The following is an 18,549-nucleotide window of genomic DNA, read 5'->3' as shown; positions in this document are numbered from 1 at the left end:
GCTGTTAAGTGGGTAAGAAATAAGGGGGAACAATGTTAGGAAGAGGCATGTTCACCAAACAAATTTATGGCTAGAGCATTTACTATAACAACTAGAGACCTGGGTTTATTCTTCTGGAATGAATGTGCACGCATGAATGCATGTGTGCAAAGGATAGCAGCTTTTCCTTCCCTTCAGGCAGCAGCAGCAGAGTCACTCTGCCAAAGGAAGCAATTCAAACAGACATAAGGAGGTAACACTTAAGCCTTCAGAACAATGCAGTGATATTAATTTTACATCTCATAGCATAAACCAAGCAACTGCAGTTTTCAATACTTGGTGTTTCAGCTCTAAAAACACATAGGACATTTTCCCTAAAGCTACTGGAGGTGTGCATTTTAAAATGTTTTAGAATCAGCTTGGAAGAGTTGATTTTCCCACTTGTGCAATAATTATTTTCCCTTTGTGTAGTTGAGCAGGACATTTTCACCCAGCTATTACCACAGAAACATAAACTACTTTTGACAATCTGACCCATACTCCTCCTGCTGTAGACAATTGCAGAAAAACAAATACTTATTTTCCTCTATAATATTACATATTATTGCTACTCCCTTAAATAAATACTTAGTGGAAGAAAAAAAGCAAGCAGCACACCATCATGGACCATACGTAATCCCAGGTACTAATCAGGCACAAACTAAGTGAATCGCCATCTTAGTGTTAAAACCAGCAAGCTCATACACAAAATCCAAGTAGGAAGTCACTGGAGGAAACGTTATTAAAAAAGAAAAGCTGCTTATGTCAAGTAAATGAAGAAAATCTGCCTGGCTGACAAGGACATCTTAGAAACAAATGCTCTAAAATATGTTTCTATTTCTTGTTGTTCCCCAAAGAGCTAAAAGAACTTGTATGTATGATCCTCTGTCCCTTCTTAATAATTAAATACCTTTTTTGGATGATTTGACTTAATCTAGTGAGGATAAAGAGATCTTTAAACATGGAAAAACTTGTATACTTCAATGACCAGTAGCTGTCATGAAAGAAGCTACGGAGGTAAAGAAAAGATACCTTATTTCTTATCTCCCTTTGAAAAATGGACTGGGGTGTATGTTCAAATCTTGTTTGACCACGGAGAATCCCTGCATTCTGGAAAAACTAAAAACTGGAGAAGATTTTGTCAGAGCTGATCTTTTGTAAGACACCAAGAAGCTCAAATATGAGAGAATAGTACATTAGAAACCAGGCTTCATCAGTACTGCTGCTAACTCCTTATCCAGTCTCCAATGCTTGTGAGGAAGACACCACCACCAGAAGCTCAGCTTCTCCCCATCAGTGCTGTAAACTCTTTTTACGCAAATTGATGCATGGGTTGCAGGGACCAACTGGGAGAAATTAGGCCAAGTCCAACCTCAAGGTCTTCATTAGTTTTATTTCTTCATCAGACTTAGGTGGTAACAAAGAGAATAGAATGAATCCCACATCCTTTCAAGAAACGCATTCTATATCCCTTTATCCTTTCCCTAAATTTAGATCAAAATTTTTTAGAAGTCTTCAGCAATGGCACATTAAGACCTGTATTTGACATAAGCGTACGTCAAAAGGACAGCTTCTACATATTTCATATTAATCATTTCAGGAATAGCTACATAGGTATTTTATATGCTTGCACCACTACATTCTCGGATGCCTAGAAGACATTGAGAAACATCAGCTAAAAAACAGTGAGTAGACACTGCAATTAAGATGTTTGGATGCAAAATGTTCCTGTTGAATGTATATATTCAAGAACTCCCAATTCTCATCTGTTAACAAAACATTTTATTTTCCTGAATTTCCCAAATTACCTTTTTTTTTTTTTTTTTTTTTTTTTTTTAAGAGCAGGACTTGGCAATGTAACCACACAGGACCAGCAAGTTTATGAATTGTTGCATTTAATGATTTCTTAATACATCTTTCTACGCCTATATAAATTTCTATTTAAGTTTTGCTGCTTTATAGAAGATGAGTACATTACACAGAATAGCCCTAATACAGAAACAAAATTGTAGTAATCCACCTTGAATGAAAAACATAGCAAGTGTGTGTAGGTGAGCCACAAACGCACTTCATGAAAACAGTTGCAACAAATGTACTTTTGCTTTTTTGTGCATATTTCTATTATTCTTGGCAAGTACCAAAAGTTGGCAAGTTTGCTTTAAGTGCATATTGATATATTTCGATTGTCTCACACTACTAAGATATGAATTATTTTGCTGAATATTGCATTTAGCAATCTAAACCTGATGAGCACATGGCTTACCTTGTAAAAGATTGTCTACTAAGTCTCAAAATTGTTTCCTTTCTCTTGACATGAGAAATCAGAGACATATAAGAGGTTAAAATATTCTTTATTTGTAATCAGACCTGTATCACATCTCGAATAGTCTCCTTTTTGTCCAGAAAATAAAGTCTGTCAGTGAAGTTACCAAAATTATCTGCCCTCAACCATTTAGTAAGCATATAAGAATCAAAGGTTAAAGTTTTATTTTTACTTTGTGCAATTCTCTCACACGCTGTGTAGATCTCAACTGTGTTTACTGGATACAGGTGTTGTGCAGAACGTCTTTTGTCTATGAGTGTGGAACATCCTTTGCCTATAGGAAATACTAAATGCATACCAGAATTTAGAAATAAGTACTATATCTTATTTTATCTAAAAGTATCTTATCTTATTTTATCTAAAAGACTCATTGTTTGGCTCTGAGGAAAGATTATGCAATTTAGGCTAGACTATTTGGTTTTCCGTCATAGGAAACTACAGAAAGCTTCCTCAAGGCTCTGAGAGACTGCCTGCCCATCTTCTCTCTCTCTGAGATCAGATTTCCGACAGCACTGGAGGAGATGGACATGATTCACTTGTTAAATAACAGTGTGTCAAAAGGACTAAGATGGTAAAGTGAGCACCTAGAACAGCACAGTGGGAGGAGTGGAGCAGGCTCACACAGAGAGGTTGCAAAAGCCTGGCTTCGCTGTTTGTTTTCAATACTACTCTTTTTCTAATATGATGATTTAAAAAAGGCAAACATACTTCCACATCACATTAAGATTACTAAAAAGACTATTAACAGTATAATAAGAGGAAAAATAAGTATGGGAGAGGAAAGAAAAAAAAGTAGAATAATCCAAAATGAATGGTGATGTTGCTGTCCTAAAGCTCTCTTTCTTCCTAAACTGTAGGTGATTCTATGGCAAACCATGGAGTGTCTTCAGCAGGCTTGCTGGACTTGCATGCCCATGAGTCTTCAAATTGAACCTTGATGCATGTTCTGTTTCTTAGGCTCTTGGATGCAGTGACTGCTTAGAAAAGAGAATATAGACATTCAACAGATCCTAACTTAATATCAAGTAATGCAAAAGACAGTGGTAAAACCTGACTATTACGACAAACTTACAGATGCCTCAAGAATCTGTATTTCCACCCTTCAAAACTTCACTTGGTGGGAAAATTCACCCAGCAAGAATGACTACAGAAGTGAACTGTTTGTGTACTTGCAATCAAATTCAGTTTTCATGATTAGAGGATTTAGAAGAACTTTAATCGTGTTGAATTTTTCTTTCCTTTTAAACTGAGTGAAGGAAGATTGAGCTAGATCATTATTTGACATGAGTCAGGACAGTTCATTAAAAAAAAAAGAACAAAAAATGGAAAAGAGCAGATTTAATATTACAGTATGTGGCTATTCATGAGCCAAGTCTCAAAACATGAGAAAGAATCCTGAAACTATTTGACACGAACAGTAGGACACACCAAGTAATAGCCAATTACCTAAACCAAAAAGTCTTTTTGAGAAACATCTCACTGAATAGAAAGGCAATTACAGAAGTTTGTCTCCTTCTTTGCATATCCTATGCATCTGCCTCTCCATAATCTTATACATATTATTATAGCAATACATCTGAAGTGGAACTACAAGCCATTTCTAGAATGAAATATACTGTTATTCATTTTAGATATGTAATAGAGCAGTCATCGCAGCAAGAGAGCAAGAAAGTTGAAGCTGCATTTATTTAATTTATATTTCCTAAGTATGAACTTTTTTAGCTATAGAGATCATTTAAAGGATAAGTCCTGTATTATCAGCTTAGTGCAATGCTATTTATGGTGAATCTATGTGACAACTGCAAATATCTAGAGATCCTTTAAACTAGCATTGAGAAAATATCTACTGTAACAGAATTTGGATACAATATATTTCCATTTTTTCAACATACCAATACATTTTAAACTTTCTTTTAAGTCACTCCAATGTTCATTTTCTATAAATCAAGCCACAGCTTGCAAAACTGAAGGAGGAGCTGCATAACAGTATATCAATAACAAGAGTTTCTTTCAATAGCAAGAAAATTAAAAGGAGTGGTTGAGGCACAAGTGATATTTATACAGAAGTATATCAAATAAGCAGACCAGAGCTTCAGTACTTATTTTAACTTCCTTAAAAGAAGACATAAATCATAGATCCATGGCTATAGATTGTAGTCACACTGAGGTCTTACTGGGTTGATTTTTTTTGGTCCTCCAGGATGAAAAAAAAAAAAAAAAAAGGGAGAGAGAGAGATTGAGAGAGAGAGATTGGCTGATGGAACTTAACAAATCCCCTTTATACATCCATTTCACACAGTCCGTGATCAGAATGAACTATAAACTCGTATTTCAAGGCAGTTTGAAAGCAATCTCCCACACTCAACAGCAAAATATTTCTGCAGTGAAGGCAATCCCAGTGAACCCAGTAACTCAGAGAAGAGTCTGGTTGGTTGAGTTGAAATGGACGCTGCACACAGAAGCTTTGAATATAAGTCCATATCATAAGAGCTTGTGATGCTGGAAACTACTTTTATAGCTATGATTGTTTCTGATAAGAGGCACTGCATAAATAGAGTTAATCATGTAATGCACTTAATATTTCTCAACTGAGGACTATTGCAACTTTACTCTCTATCTAGGTGTCGCTTATGCTTTGGTTTGCTTTACAGCAGTAGCATTGCATTGGCAATACGGCTGATACTATGGAGAAGGCTGAAAATATTGTGGGATGGAGGATTCAAATCATCAATCCCCCTCCTTTACTTCTTTTCATGCTTCTTGGTTAACTTTCCTCTTTCTAGCTGGAGACTCACGCTGCCGTGCGTTCGCCTCTCCTTTTGCTGGCTCTCCTGGGACACTTGCTGCACCGCTCGCAGGATGACCATCTGCACGATCTGCTTGCTGGCATTCTGCAGCCTCACTTCGTCCTGCTCCGGTCCTGGCTTTTCACCTGCCAAGTGACACACAAAGAAAGGAAAATTAAAATGTTTGTGGCCTCTCTGCAAATGCATGAGAGCTAGAAGAGGAGAAATAAAACTGGATATTTGGGAATGGTTTGCTAAGTAGGAAGCTTGCTAATATAGAAGATGGTGTAGTAAGATGGAAAGCACCTACAGTGTGCTCACACTATGGGACCAGATAAGGAGGGAGATCTTAGTTCCTACAACTCTGCTAGCCACATCCAGCTTCAGGTGTGGCTCTACACCCGAAACAAGTACATCTCCATTCTGCAGGATGGGAGGGAAGGAGTCTTTGCTCACCCAACTCTGCATGGCATCATTTTTACTCGGGCTATGCTTGTGGATGGGGAAATGGACTTCATTTTGCAGGCCTGACATGTTCTCCTTCACAGTGATAGTCAAAGAAAGCCATTTCCTTAACCTTTCCATTTACATCTAACTCAAATGAAAAGCCTTTGTCACCAGTGCTTTCAGCTTGAAATTTCATCTGGCTTTTTGGTAAAATATTTTGTTAGGAATTTGTTGATTAATCTTTAACTGTATCTTCAAAAATACTTGCAAAAAAGGACATTTTTTGCAAAAATAAGATAAAGACAAAGTAATATACTCTGCTTATCTTGTGGAAGATACTACAAAGATTTGTGAGGCCAAATCAACCACCAGCAAAAACCTTGCTTTATGAGAAAAAGAAATCATTGGTGATCTCCAATTTTTTTCACAGAATCATAGAATCATTATGGTTGGAAGAGACCTTTGAGATCAAGTCCAACCATAAGCCCCTCAACACCATACCTGTTAAACCATGTCCCTAAGCGCCTCATCTACATGTTTCTTGAACACTGCCAGGGATGGTGACTCCACCACTTCCCTGGGCAGCCTGTTCTGTGTTTTCCTAATATCTAACCTGAACATCCCCTGGTGCAACTGGAGGCCATTTTCTCTTGTCCTTGTCTCTGGAGAAGAGAGTGACACCCGCCTCACTACAACCTCCTTTCAGGTAGTTGTAGAGAACAATAAGGTCAACCCTGAGCCTCCTCTTCTCCAGACTAAATAACCCCAGCTCCCTCAGCTGCTCCTCCTAAGGTCTGTGCTCCAGCCCCTTCACCAGCTTCGTTGCCCTCCTTTGGACATGCTTCAGCACCTCAATCTCCTACTTGTAATGAGGGGCCCAAAACTGAGCACAGTATTTGAGGTACAGCCTCACCAGCGCTGAGTACAGTGGGATGATCACTTCCCTAGTCCTACTGGCTACATTGTTCCTGACATATATATATATATATATATATAAAATTTTTTATTTCTTTTACTTAACTTGAAAATATACTTATTTCTATTGTTTATGTTATAGATATTTTGCCTAAAAATAAAATACAAATAAGGTTTACTTCTATTGAAAAGAAATACTTAAAAAATACTGTACTGAGCTGACAAAATCAAGTTTAAGATGGTAAAACCATAAAAAAAATAGAAAACCATGTCTTATGCTGGAAATGCTGACAAATTGGAACCACTTGAATTCTTGGCACAATCAGCTTCCTCTGTTCACTTTGTTCTACTCCTTAGTGTATGTTTGTTTTTGATAAAATTCTATGTCACTTAGCAATAAAGTACAGATACTTCTCTGTTACTCCAATATGAACCCATTTTGTATTACAGAATGAATTAGGTTTCTTGCTGGGTTGAAAAAGACCAGCCAACTCCACCTGATATTCAAAAGAATGTTTGAAAACAAAACAAAACAAAACAAAAAAGAGTAAACATGAAATTGTACGTACAAGAAAATATGTGGGAGTGGTCTATAAGGTTATATGAGAATGTGAATGACTTGCCTAATCGCATTTTCTTTTAGTCATAGAAATCAGAATTTGTTGCTAAAATATGCCGCTAGTAAGTACAGTACTGCTTAAAATTACTCAGTTGTCTTTCCCAATTTATCTACAAAGTCTGAACTTTAAATGCGGTTACATTTGGAGAATCAACCACAGCAACACCCAAATAAAAACAATAATGCTTTTCCAGTGTTTTCTACTGAACTTTTAGTTGCTTGCAATAGAGCAAAATGTACTTGAAAGCATCACTCAGCTAAACAAGACCTTGTTTACATCTGCACAGCTCTAGCTCATTAGATGGTGCTGGTATGTGCTCAGAAAATAGACGAAACGCTGATAATTGTTAGGGGGAGACTTACCCAGAAGCTCTAGAGTATTTCTGCCCTAGAAATGCAATTCTAATGGCTTAGGTATGCACAGAAAAAAAACAAGTCCAGATTAACTCTTAACAATTTTACATCCATATAACACATTTATCACATTTTGACGTGGGAGAACCAAAGGTGATGACTACTCAGGAAAAAAATAACTAATTGGCTTGGAATATGGAGAAAGTCAAAGAGATTGGCCTGAAGTGACAGGATCAATTAGCAGCTTATACCAATCATCTAAGTTAGAATGCAATAGTGAAAAAAAATAGTGAAAATAATGCTCCTCTGCCAGGTATATCTGACACTGTGGAAGCTGGAGGCTACAGTGAACCTAAGCCCTGAAGAAAAACTTCAGTCTCATTTACACACTTCACGAGTCATATCGAGACCAGCCCCGCAATCAAAACAATCTCACATATTTTCCATTGATACCCCCTGTGACCTTTCCTTTTCAGTTTGCTACAGGTTAAATTTAGCATGACTTTAACCACTCCTATTAAATAATACTCAGCAGCTGGTGGTACTGCAGAATTTCAGTTTGAGTCATTCAGTTCATGACTTTCTCTGTCGTGCCTTTGCACAGAATTGTCAGGAGTATGATCGTGAAGCTAAATTGCCCAAGGCATGATCTGACTCTTGCAAAGATGCAAGTCCATCACAGATCTACTGATGCCTGAAATGAACTGTAAGGAAATACAACAGCTTCCAGGAGGTGCAGAATCAATATATTCAGCTGGAAATGGCAGCATTTCTCACATAGAAAGAAAGCAGGGGCAAAACGGTGAGTAAGATGTCACAGAAAAGAACTTCGGACCCTTGAAGAATGTGGATTAGAAATGGTTTAATCTTGGACTCTTTGAAAGGCATTAGTCATGCATGCACATGTATGAATAGGAATGAACATCTGACTTCATTATCTCAGCAACTTTTTTTCTGTTCTGAAGTTATCCTTTCTGCTTCCTCACCTGTATGTGCTTACTGTTTTTCCCAGGAGAAAAAAACATTGCCTTCACTTTTAATTCCACACTGTTTCCATCAAAGCATGTGACATTTATGTAGCTCATTAAATATTTCTGCGGGTTGTTTTGTCTCGAGGCACAACACAAACATTGCATTTGAACAGAACAGCTTAACTTATATGGCAAGTTCCAAGAATCCCAAGGGCTGTATATCAGGGTTAAAAGTTTATGTTCTGCTTCACAGGAATAACAGATATAGTTTAATTCTGGCAAATGCATACCACTAAAGCTGTTCTCTTGCAGTAAGAATTATTTTTGTAAACAGCTTTGAGCTCAACCACATTTAAAACTAATATCAAAAATCATACTCCTCTGAGTCTACCTTTGAGCAATTTAGAACTTGCAATTACAGAAGAATTCATTCCCCTTCACTGGCTATAATTTTCATTTATGTAAAATTTCAGAAGATGAAACAGTCATGAAGCAAATGTTCTTTATTCATTTTTATACCAGATATGCAGGTAATGAGAAGATTTACTACTTATTTTATGAATATATTGCATTAGATTGGAATGGTTATTGGTTAACCTCAGTGCTATTTTCTGCAGCATTGCAATATTAGTCTTATTGTTTTCCATGTTTAATGAAGTTTGCATATAAATTAATCAAAATATTGTTGATTGGTAAATCTATTTCAATACTCTTACTACTAAAAATCATATAACCCAACTGACAGTATGAATGAAGTTTTAGATTGGAATGGAAGCATAGGTAAGCTAGACTGAGGAGAAGCCTTCCTCACAAGATCTAGTGTAGATGTACAGGTGCTGTATTTATAGAAGAAGTTACAGGATATTGACTAAATTGTGATTATTAGCACAGTTCTTTCAAAAAAATTAAAGAGTCTGGCAAGATTGCAATGACATAAATATATATTGTGGTAATTAACAGTAACATTCTTTGCATCATTATCAAAATTCTATTCTAAGTAAAGAAGTTCAGCTCTTTATCATCGTATTTGCATTAGGTAATGATAAATCTCTTCATCTTCCCAGACCCAGCAGAGAAATCCAGATGAATCTCTTCTAAGGGGTATTTTGAAACATGTGAATCAAAATACTTTAAAAATCTCTTTATTTAAGTTGCTTTATAGGATGCAACTAGCGTTTCAGCACTGGTTTCAGCCTATTTTGTAGGAAGGGTATAAAATAAAAGGCTGCACAGTATTCATAATCAGGAAATGTTGATGAATTATGTTAATTATATTCAGAATGAATGAACAAGGCAGTCAGCTGGGGCTCTGGACTTTCGAACATATATGAACTTGAAGCACGAGTGTCATTAAAGATATTTATGGAATTAGAGATCCAGTTTGTCTAACTAACTGTCTTCAGAGATCTTGTAAAAAGGTTCTAGAGTGAAGCTGTAAATTAAACATAATGTATTTCAGTTATTAAAGTTAGTATTGTTTTAAGTATTAAAGATAGTTAGGTCCATTACTGTTGTTTATGCCCTAAAATGGAACCTTGTGAGGTTCTGACTAATTTCTGCCAAAAGACAGAGGGCAATACTCAGTTGCCCTGATTCCTGTAGGAAGGAAGAGGAATCATGAAGATATCAGAAATGCTAAAAGTACTTTCATATAGGTTCATCACATTTTTCCAACTTCCTAACATGTACTGTATAGATTTAGCAATCTCTTTCACTAGAGAAGTCATGGTTCAGTTTGGTTTTATTTTGTGTTCTAACCTGGCTCCTTAACACCTGCCATGCAACAGCATGGAAAAGTAACTCATCTGTAGCAGGAACAGACCCAGCCAAGACTACTTTACTCTTGAAAATGAAGGATAAGAAAGAAGCAGAAACCACTCGGTGGCTCCAAACACAAATCCAGTCCAGAGTAAAGGAGAGGAAAGTAGAAGAGATAGAAGTGTAGACTAAGCTATTCAGAAGGACATAATATTATCTGCAAAGTAATAACTCATAATATTTTTAGTGCACTTGCATCTAGACATTAGTATATCTCACCTGAGCTTTCATAAGTCTGCTGAAGTTTTTGTTAAGAGAAAAGAATACATAGGAGTCTCATCTGTTTGTTTGCTGTATCAAAAGTCTCCTGTGAGCTCTGTTATGCTACTTGAAATACACGAGCCAAAAGAAAGCTTCCAATGAAGCTTTCAGTAGAACTAGGTTACCAGTGCAATCTACAGATACTTTATCTAGTTTTAAGGCTTTTCTTACCATATTTTTAGTAATATTAATTAAAACCATGCTCTTCAATTTATACATTTTCTGAATGAATATTCACAGTCCAAATGTACAGGCTATGTGGTTTACCAGGAATAAATATTTAAGAACATTGCCATTACAGACTAGACAGATTAATTGCATATAGCAATAATTTCATCCTTCAAGGACTATATTTTTTCATATTTGAAGACTAGATATAGTTCAAAATAACTACAGTTACTGGATATTTTCCACAGCCAAACTATTGTTTTTAAGAAATTTGGGGAAAAAATCCCCAAATGGGATTGCTAGTCAAAAATATGCCTGTGGCACAAATTCAGTATTCAAATTTTGGCCCCAGGAGGAAAATTTCTGTATTTAATACTGTAGGCTAACTTAAACTGATGAGAATTTTTTACTTCTAGCATTCAGTGAATTAAAAATATGATACTTCATAGAGGGCATCTGAGACCAGCTGCTCCAAAGCTAATGAAAAGCCTATTTCTTTTAGCGGATGCACTTCAAATACTGAAGTAAGAAATCTCTCTGCATCAAATTCTGGCAGAGGAAGAAAGAGATATGAAAGAATTAGCTGTGGAGTCAAATCTCTGTACTTCTCTCAAGGAGGGAGAGGCGCAAAGGTGTAGATACAGCTGGCTCATACTCCATCCCGGTGATCATTCCCAGGGAATTTCTACAGCTTAGGAGCTTTGGTGCTCAGAGATTTGTGCCAGAGCAGGAAACGTTTAGGGAGAGAGAGTTAAATGATATTTACAAATTCCCACTGAAGTACATATCTTTATTATGTGTTAGAAGGGATTTGTTATCATAACTTTTTTTCTTTAGAGCCATGATCCACTTCTAATGGTGTATTTTGCTGGTTGTTTTAAGTTTTCGTACTTCGGCAATGTTTGTTGGTCTTGAGCTATGTACAGCTTAATTAAAATTTGCAATGGTGGAACCTGATCTTTACAGAAGTAGAGGGTAGGGAGGAGATTATGTTATTTGTACAAGGCCAGCAAATCAATTATAAAATTCTGCCATGTTTGGATATATTTCAGTTTATATCAGATTACACAAAGTCTAATGTCAAAAAATGTGTATTAAATTACAGCTGAAGCAGAGCAGAAAACAATAAGACAAATCTAAACTTGTACATACACAAAACAGCCTAGAAAAAATGGCCTGCTTATTTCAGAATGTGAGCAGAGCTTGAAAGCTATACATGAAGGCTATTAGAAATTAAGGTTCAGATAAACATATATATTTATGTGTGTATATGTAGAGAGATATCTATACACATGCACACACATGCAAAATTACAACAGAAAGTGAATCAAAGATTATGTAAGTTTAAAGTGCACCTTCAATGAGTGAGAAGCAGAGGTTTATTCACAACTGTAATAAGTGTTGCCAGAAATAGGATGCCAGGACACCCTGCTTTCCTTCCCTGTATTGCAGTCTCCTACTTTTCTGAGAAATATTCTCTACTCTATTATGAAAACTTTCTTCAGGACAAAATGTAATGGTAATCTGTGAGTATTTTACAGAAGTAATAACAGATACACTACTCCACAGTGACAAATGGTAAGTGCATTCACTTATCAAAGAAAAAATACAGTATCATTATATCAAATACACATACAATGAGTATTTCATGGGAGAGTGCATTGCCTTGCTATTAGAGAAATACCTGAGTAGAATATAGCTCAGCTTACTTCTTAGGGCAGAAAATTTCAGACTCCCTTAAAGAAGGAAGACAGCAACTTCTGATAACATTACTACAGGGAATTGCAGGGTCAGATGACAACACAGAGCTTACCTGCCTTGACTTCACTGCAAGGCTTTCTAAAGGAACCTGAAGCATTTTACTGTTATTCAGGTCAGCTTTTCATTTCTGCTAACATCAGTGAAGATTCTGCTTCAATTCCAATCCCCTGAAACATAATAGATCTTATTCTTGAGCTTGCAATTATTAGATAAAGAACATACCACAAAATGTGTAACCAATACTCAGTTTATTTCACAGAGCCTTTATGGAAATTATTAATGTTTTGGTTGAATACAGCTTTTGCTTAACTTAATATTTGCAAACTTAATACAATGGATTGTGCCTTAACAAAATCCTTAATAGACAAGATGGAAGGTGCATGAATAAATCTACCTTTCACTGTATTTTCCAGTAAGTGAATTTAATTCTGATTATCATGTTAAAACTTACAAGGTTGAAATCAGAAATATTATTTATGCCTATAATAGGTGCAACAGAGCAACTCATCTAGAAGAATAATGACTCAGAGGAATAAACTTTAGAGGTCTGTGTAACTCATTCCCTTTGCACATTCATTGCTTGACTTTCTGCTCAGTACCTGGTGAGCATACAAAGTGCCAGCAAGAATGTTAGTAACAACGGCATGATTTGATAACCCTGCCCAGTGTCTCCAAACTATGAACAACTCATTCAATACAGTTCGCTACACAGCACCAGAAAAACTGAGAGTTCCTCTCTCAGCTAACCTGAATTGGATTCGGTCCTATGAAGTGGAAGTGAAAAGTGCCATCCCCACTTGTCATAGTCTGCACCTTCTTTTCTGGTCAAAATAATCAGAAGTAAATGCTAAACCAGTCTTTGACACTATGTACATGTGTTGATTCACGCTTCAGGCAAAGAAATATTGCCTGTAGTATTGTTGATTATTTTTTAATCTTCCTAATTTCATCGCAGTTCTGAATACCTATGAACTAACATTTATTCACTTCACTAATGAGATTTACTGGCGGATTTCCACAGCAAGGAAAAGATCAATACATCATTAGAGACAGGTCAGCACAAGAAAGACTTTTTCTCAATGAATTGTAACAAGAAATTGCCTCCTATATGATTTCTCTCTTCCAAGAGTGAGAATTTTCCAAGTATGGCTAAGAGCTCTTAGAGGTAAAAATGTTCAGGGATTTGGGGGGAAGGAGCCTGCACACTCAATATGACTTCACTACCAACCATCACAAACTCTGGCCAAGAAAACCTTTTTATCAGACTATGTTGACTCTGCAAAATAGTCTTGCCCAATACTTGCCTGTGAAATACATCCATGACATGAACTTTGTCAACACAAAGCTAATGAGTAAAAATCCTACACATACCCGCTCTTAAATCTCATGTTAGCTTTTCTTTCATTTGATTTTTAACCTTCAAAAGACTCTAAGCTATATTTATTCAGAATCTGCCACATTAATAGAAAATTGTGCAACAGCTAACAGGGGCAAGGATTATGTTCTGCCTTGTTATGGTTATTCTCATGGGTCAAAGACTCATCATAACTGACAATCCCTTTGTGCCACTCCAGGCACAGACACTAGAGATATCCCACAAGAGATTTACTTCAGAGAAGCAAAGTTATTGGTAGCAGTTTTTCCTTTTATTGTCATGTGCTTCCCTCAGTGTCTTGATCCGTATGTTGCAGACACAATTCTCCACACTAACTACCTGTAATTCTATTATCAAAAAAGAAAATGACCATGAAGATTTTTCATGTTGTCCCTTCTCACAACACACCACAGTTTTCCCAGGCTTTCCATTAGAGAAGATCAGGGCTATTCAGACTAGCAAGCACATCTGTTTCAATGTGCAGCTGCTACGTCCTCAATTGCAGTCTAATGAGATTCCTAAAACGTTTAGTACAGGATGTGCATCTGATCTTCACTGTCATTATGCAAGCCTGCTACACTGTCCTTAGCTTAAAACTTTTAAGAACAGCTGTGCTGGTGAAAAGCTAGTATAGTTGCTGCTGTAGGAAAAAGGTGCTGATCAGTGAATATTCTGACATTTGTGACATTTAATTGTCTTTAAGTTTTAAGTTCACATTTTTTTTAATACAAAGTATTTAAGATAAAGTATTTCCAAAAGTATATTAACATAAGGTATTTTTTTATCTTGATACAAAATTATGTTCTATCTCTTCTTCCTTCTTTTGGGATTGCAGAGTTATGACAAGAGCATGTGAGTCCCTAGTCAGGGAGAACGTCAGGTATGAATTCTTAAATTATCTGGAAAAACAACAAGAATCATCTAAAAGATGAAATCACACAATTCAAAGCTGCCCGTATAAATGATGCAACCTTTCTTGCGATCTTCAGATCAAAACCAATTCCTTTTGACAAGATTTTATTTAGCCAAACATAATTTTTTAACCAAACACTCTGGTTCAGTACTGACTGGGAAAAATATTAATGACCTACAATGAATGAGACACGATAAATTGGTAATCTTTTGACAGACTTTGGTCTCTTATTGTTTTTACCATTCATAGTACAATAACTGAAATAACTTATTTAATATTATTATTATTTTATCTTGCCATATGAAAAAGTTTTGGGGCTGAAAATAAAAATAGAAAATGTGTAAGATCATTTTTAGTTTAAATGACTGAAAGCAATTTAAAAGAAAAGTAGTATGATATTGATTTGGAACATTTGAAATTATTATTAAATCTTATGTGCATACTTAAAAGTAAAATCACTGTTGATCAGGTAGATGGTCTGATAGTGGAAGTGGTCAATCCTTTATGAAAGAATGAGAGGTAGGAGTATACAGCTTGCTGCATTCTCAAGTCAGCTTTTCATATTTTATGCTGATGTTTCAGAACAGCAAAATATTCTAACTCTTCATTCATTATCTTACAAGGACAGATATTTAAGCCAGGGAATTATTTATAATAATCAATCTTTTATAAGCTAATTTGGCAGAGATAATTTTTTAAAACTTTGAATCCATTATCTCTAAAAAATCATTAAAAAAAAATCTGTCATTTCAGCACTTGACTTTATGGCCTAGTCCGAAACATAGAAATTTCATGCTTCACTACTGCAGTCACATCCATACCTCCTCCTCCTATACAATGAGAAGTGATGCTTTCTTGTCTTTGTCCTGTCTACTACTAAAATAGTTCAATTCAGGAATAGTAAACAAGCTAAATTTTGCAGTGTAGTACGCTGTTCACATTTCTATTACCTGCATCATATGCTTATTGTAAAGAGAGTGTTCTAAATAGCTATGTCACGTGATAATCCTCTAAACAGCCTGAATTCCCAGATATCTGATAGGTAATGTTATATTTCCTATAACCTGCTCACCGTAAGGCCATCCGTACATCAAATTGCAATGAAATACTAGTCAGATTAAACCAAATAAGGAAAAAATGTCATTTTCTCACTTGATTTTCCCCTCTGGACAGCTGGTACAGTCCTTTAAATTGAGAATCAGAGTTGATTAAAAGTGGTTGTGAACATCACACAAACAGTTTTTTGAATACCTGCAAAGAGAAACATACTGTCCATAATGAACTGTTTGTTTTTGAACAGGTCTTTGGTCTTTGTGTAACAGTTTGAGTCATCTGACCTAGTGACATCCAGACTTTTTTTTTTTTTTCCCCAGTAGCAGCCAAGTATAAGATTTAGGGGAAATAATTGAATCTTAATTAGAAAATCTTTATTCAGGTGATAGTGAACTGGTTTCACCTTTTAAGAAGTGTATTTAAACATAGTAGACTACTTCTACTTAATAATTCATGAACAAACCATTAGGCCTTTATTATTGTAGTGACGTCTCAATTACTATCTTATGCACAAAACATATCTTTGTCTTCAGCATAGATATTATTTTCTTCTGGAAGCATTTGTGTCACTCTGAGATGAAGGCATATACTGTATAAGCATTTACAGACTTAGAAATATACCTCTCTCTCCCACGGAAAACAAATAAATGAAACAGAAAATCAGGTCATTCACCACAATGAGATAAAATAAGAAAGTGGAGTCAAAGAATGAAACTCAGTTTCATAGGATTCCTGTATGATATATCCATAGGTACTACAAAGATTTACAAAAACCTTTGTGTTTGTTTGTTTGTTTTGTTTTTGAATTAGAAAAAGAGATCATGCTAAGATTCATTGTGAAGAACGATTAAAAAAATGCAATCTACTCAGGCTTGCTCTGATGAATGCAATGGATTGTCAAGCTCGTCTGATTGCTTTATTATCTCTTCTACAAGTTTCTATTTTGCTATTCTATGCATATTATGACAAGATTTGGTGTTTCGTTATGTAAAAGCAGACTAAAGAAGAATGATTATACGAGATTTTTTTTTTCTTTATGGATTAGAAGTGTGAAAAGAAATTTTATGTCGTTCCTAATGATTTTTTTTCTATCAGCAGCCTGTTCAGAGAAAGAGGGTGTGTTTTCATTATTTTAGTGGTAATTTCTTTCTACAGTATTCCAGTCCCATGGTGCATTTCAATACAAAAATGTTAATGGCAACAGACAGCTGGACTGCAAGATAAAAGGAGTTCAGAAGGGATCCATTAATACAAAAGGGTGTATTACCAAAAAAAAAAAAAAAAAAAAAGGAAATAAAACAGTGGCTGGTGATACCTTGATTTTCAAGACAAAGTGTTTAGGAAAGTATCTAATTAGCCAACAACTGAGTATCTTGAGAATGAGCATTTTGATTGCTGAAAGAGGTTATATTAATTTCTTAAAATGTTTGGACTTTCAGTTGTTAATGAAGTCAGCTCCAACACTGGTTTTTTCATGTGTGTATAAAGCCTTCTAAATATATTGGCTTCTTGACCTTTCACAAACCAGATATGAAATTTCAAAAGCAGGCAAAACTTCTGTTAAGTTTAAAAATAAATATTTTCACGGTTATTCATTGTCAAGCTGGAGTGTTTTGGGTTTTTTCCCCCTATTTCAATTGACCCACGATTTTTAGTGACTATACATCTTTACATGCACATAAGAATCAAAAGCAAAACATTTCGCTACAGGAGATGTTACGTAGGATAATCATATCCTAGTGATACTGAGCACCTCATTCTTTTCTGAACAACAAGACGGACCATTTCTGAGCAGAACGTAGCAAGATCAATACAGTTTCTCTGCAGTTTTTGTTCTTCCCTCTATAGAGATTATCTATACCTCACAGCGGAGATGCTACACCCTTACTGGATGAGATGCGTTTGTCATGGGCTCCTGATGGAGTCTTTAATGTTGTTCCAGTAGAGACTGCAGGGCTGGCCTGAACAAACTTTCTTTTCTCTTCCATTCACACACTTTAGAATGGAGAAAAGCTGGAAGTTAGCAACATATATCCATCCATTCCAGAGTCTGCCTCATTGGCAACCTCTGCAGCACTGGTCCTGGGGGCATCTCCACTTCCCCTTCATTGACAGGTCACGGCCCCCTCCCCGACACTCCTGCACAGCCTGTCCTGCTCAGCTGCCCGCACGCTTGCACGGAGGTTCCGTCCCCGGACAGGAACTAGGAACTACAGGACAAACCCTCACAGCTTCCTGCTCCTCCGCAGAGTGCATCCTTCGCTCAGCCCTCCCTTTGAAGCCGCCTGTCCCCACCAGGCAGCAGCCCGGGTCCGCCAGCTGCCTCCCGCCTCCCCCAGTGCCCAGGGCAGCCTCCTCCGCGGGGACAGGGAGGTGACCTCCCCCGGGGTGACCTTCGGGACAGGGCGGCGGGCCGCCACCCGGCGCCCCCTTACCTGGCGCGAACACCATGACGCCGCCGCGCAGCGCGCAGCCGCTCCAGCACCGCGGAGAGCTGCGGGCGGCGGCGCTTCAGCACCGCGGAGAGCGGTTCAGCACCGCGGAGAGCTCCGCGCAGGTCGCTCAGCACCGCGGAGAGCTGCGGGCGGCGGCGGTTCAGCACCGCGGAGAGCTCCGCGCAGGTCGCTCGGCTCCGCGCAGGTCGCTCAGCACCGCGGAGGGCTCCGCGCAGGTCGCTCGGCTCCGCGCAGGGCTCCGCGCAGGTCGCTCAGCACCGCGGAGCGCTGCGGGCGGCGGCCGCCGCCTCCACAATGCACCGCTCCGGCGG

The 18,549-nt window shown here is 37.2% G+C and overlaps 1 protein-coding gene across 1 annotated transcript; it reads right to left on the bottom strand.

Annotated features, from left to right (window-relative positions):
- Nucleotides 1–4,700: 4,700 nt before the first annotated feature.
- On the bottom strand, nucleotides 4,701–18,236 carry AKAIN1 (A-kinase anchor inhibitor 1). Its single transcript, XM_088524122.1, has 2 exons — nucleotides 18,218–18,236; nucleotides 4,701–5,273 (listed from the first exon to the last, which is right to left on the bottom strand). Exons 1-2 carry the CDS (start codon nucleotides 18,231–18,233, stop codon nucleotides 5,083–5,085), a joined length of 207 nt encoding a protein of 68 aa, XP_088380248.1. The 5' UTR covers nucleotides 18,234–18,236; the 3' UTR covers nucleotides 4,701–5,082.
- Nucleotides 18,237–18,549: the final 313 nt, after the last annotated feature.

The sequence above is a fragment of the Tinamus guttatus genome, unplaced genomic scaffold, assembly GCF_059628265.1.
Source record: "Tinamus guttatus ecotype Peru unplaced genomic scaffold, ASM5962826v1 Tinamus_guttatus_pri_ptg000203l, whole genome shotgun sequence".
Classification (NCBI taxonomy): domain Eukaryota; kingdom Metazoa; phylum Chordata; class Aves; order Tinamiformes; family Tinamidae; genus Tinamus; species Tinamus guttatus.
Note: the sequence above shows the minus strand (reverse complement) of the source record. Positions and strands in the feature narration are given on the sequence as shown.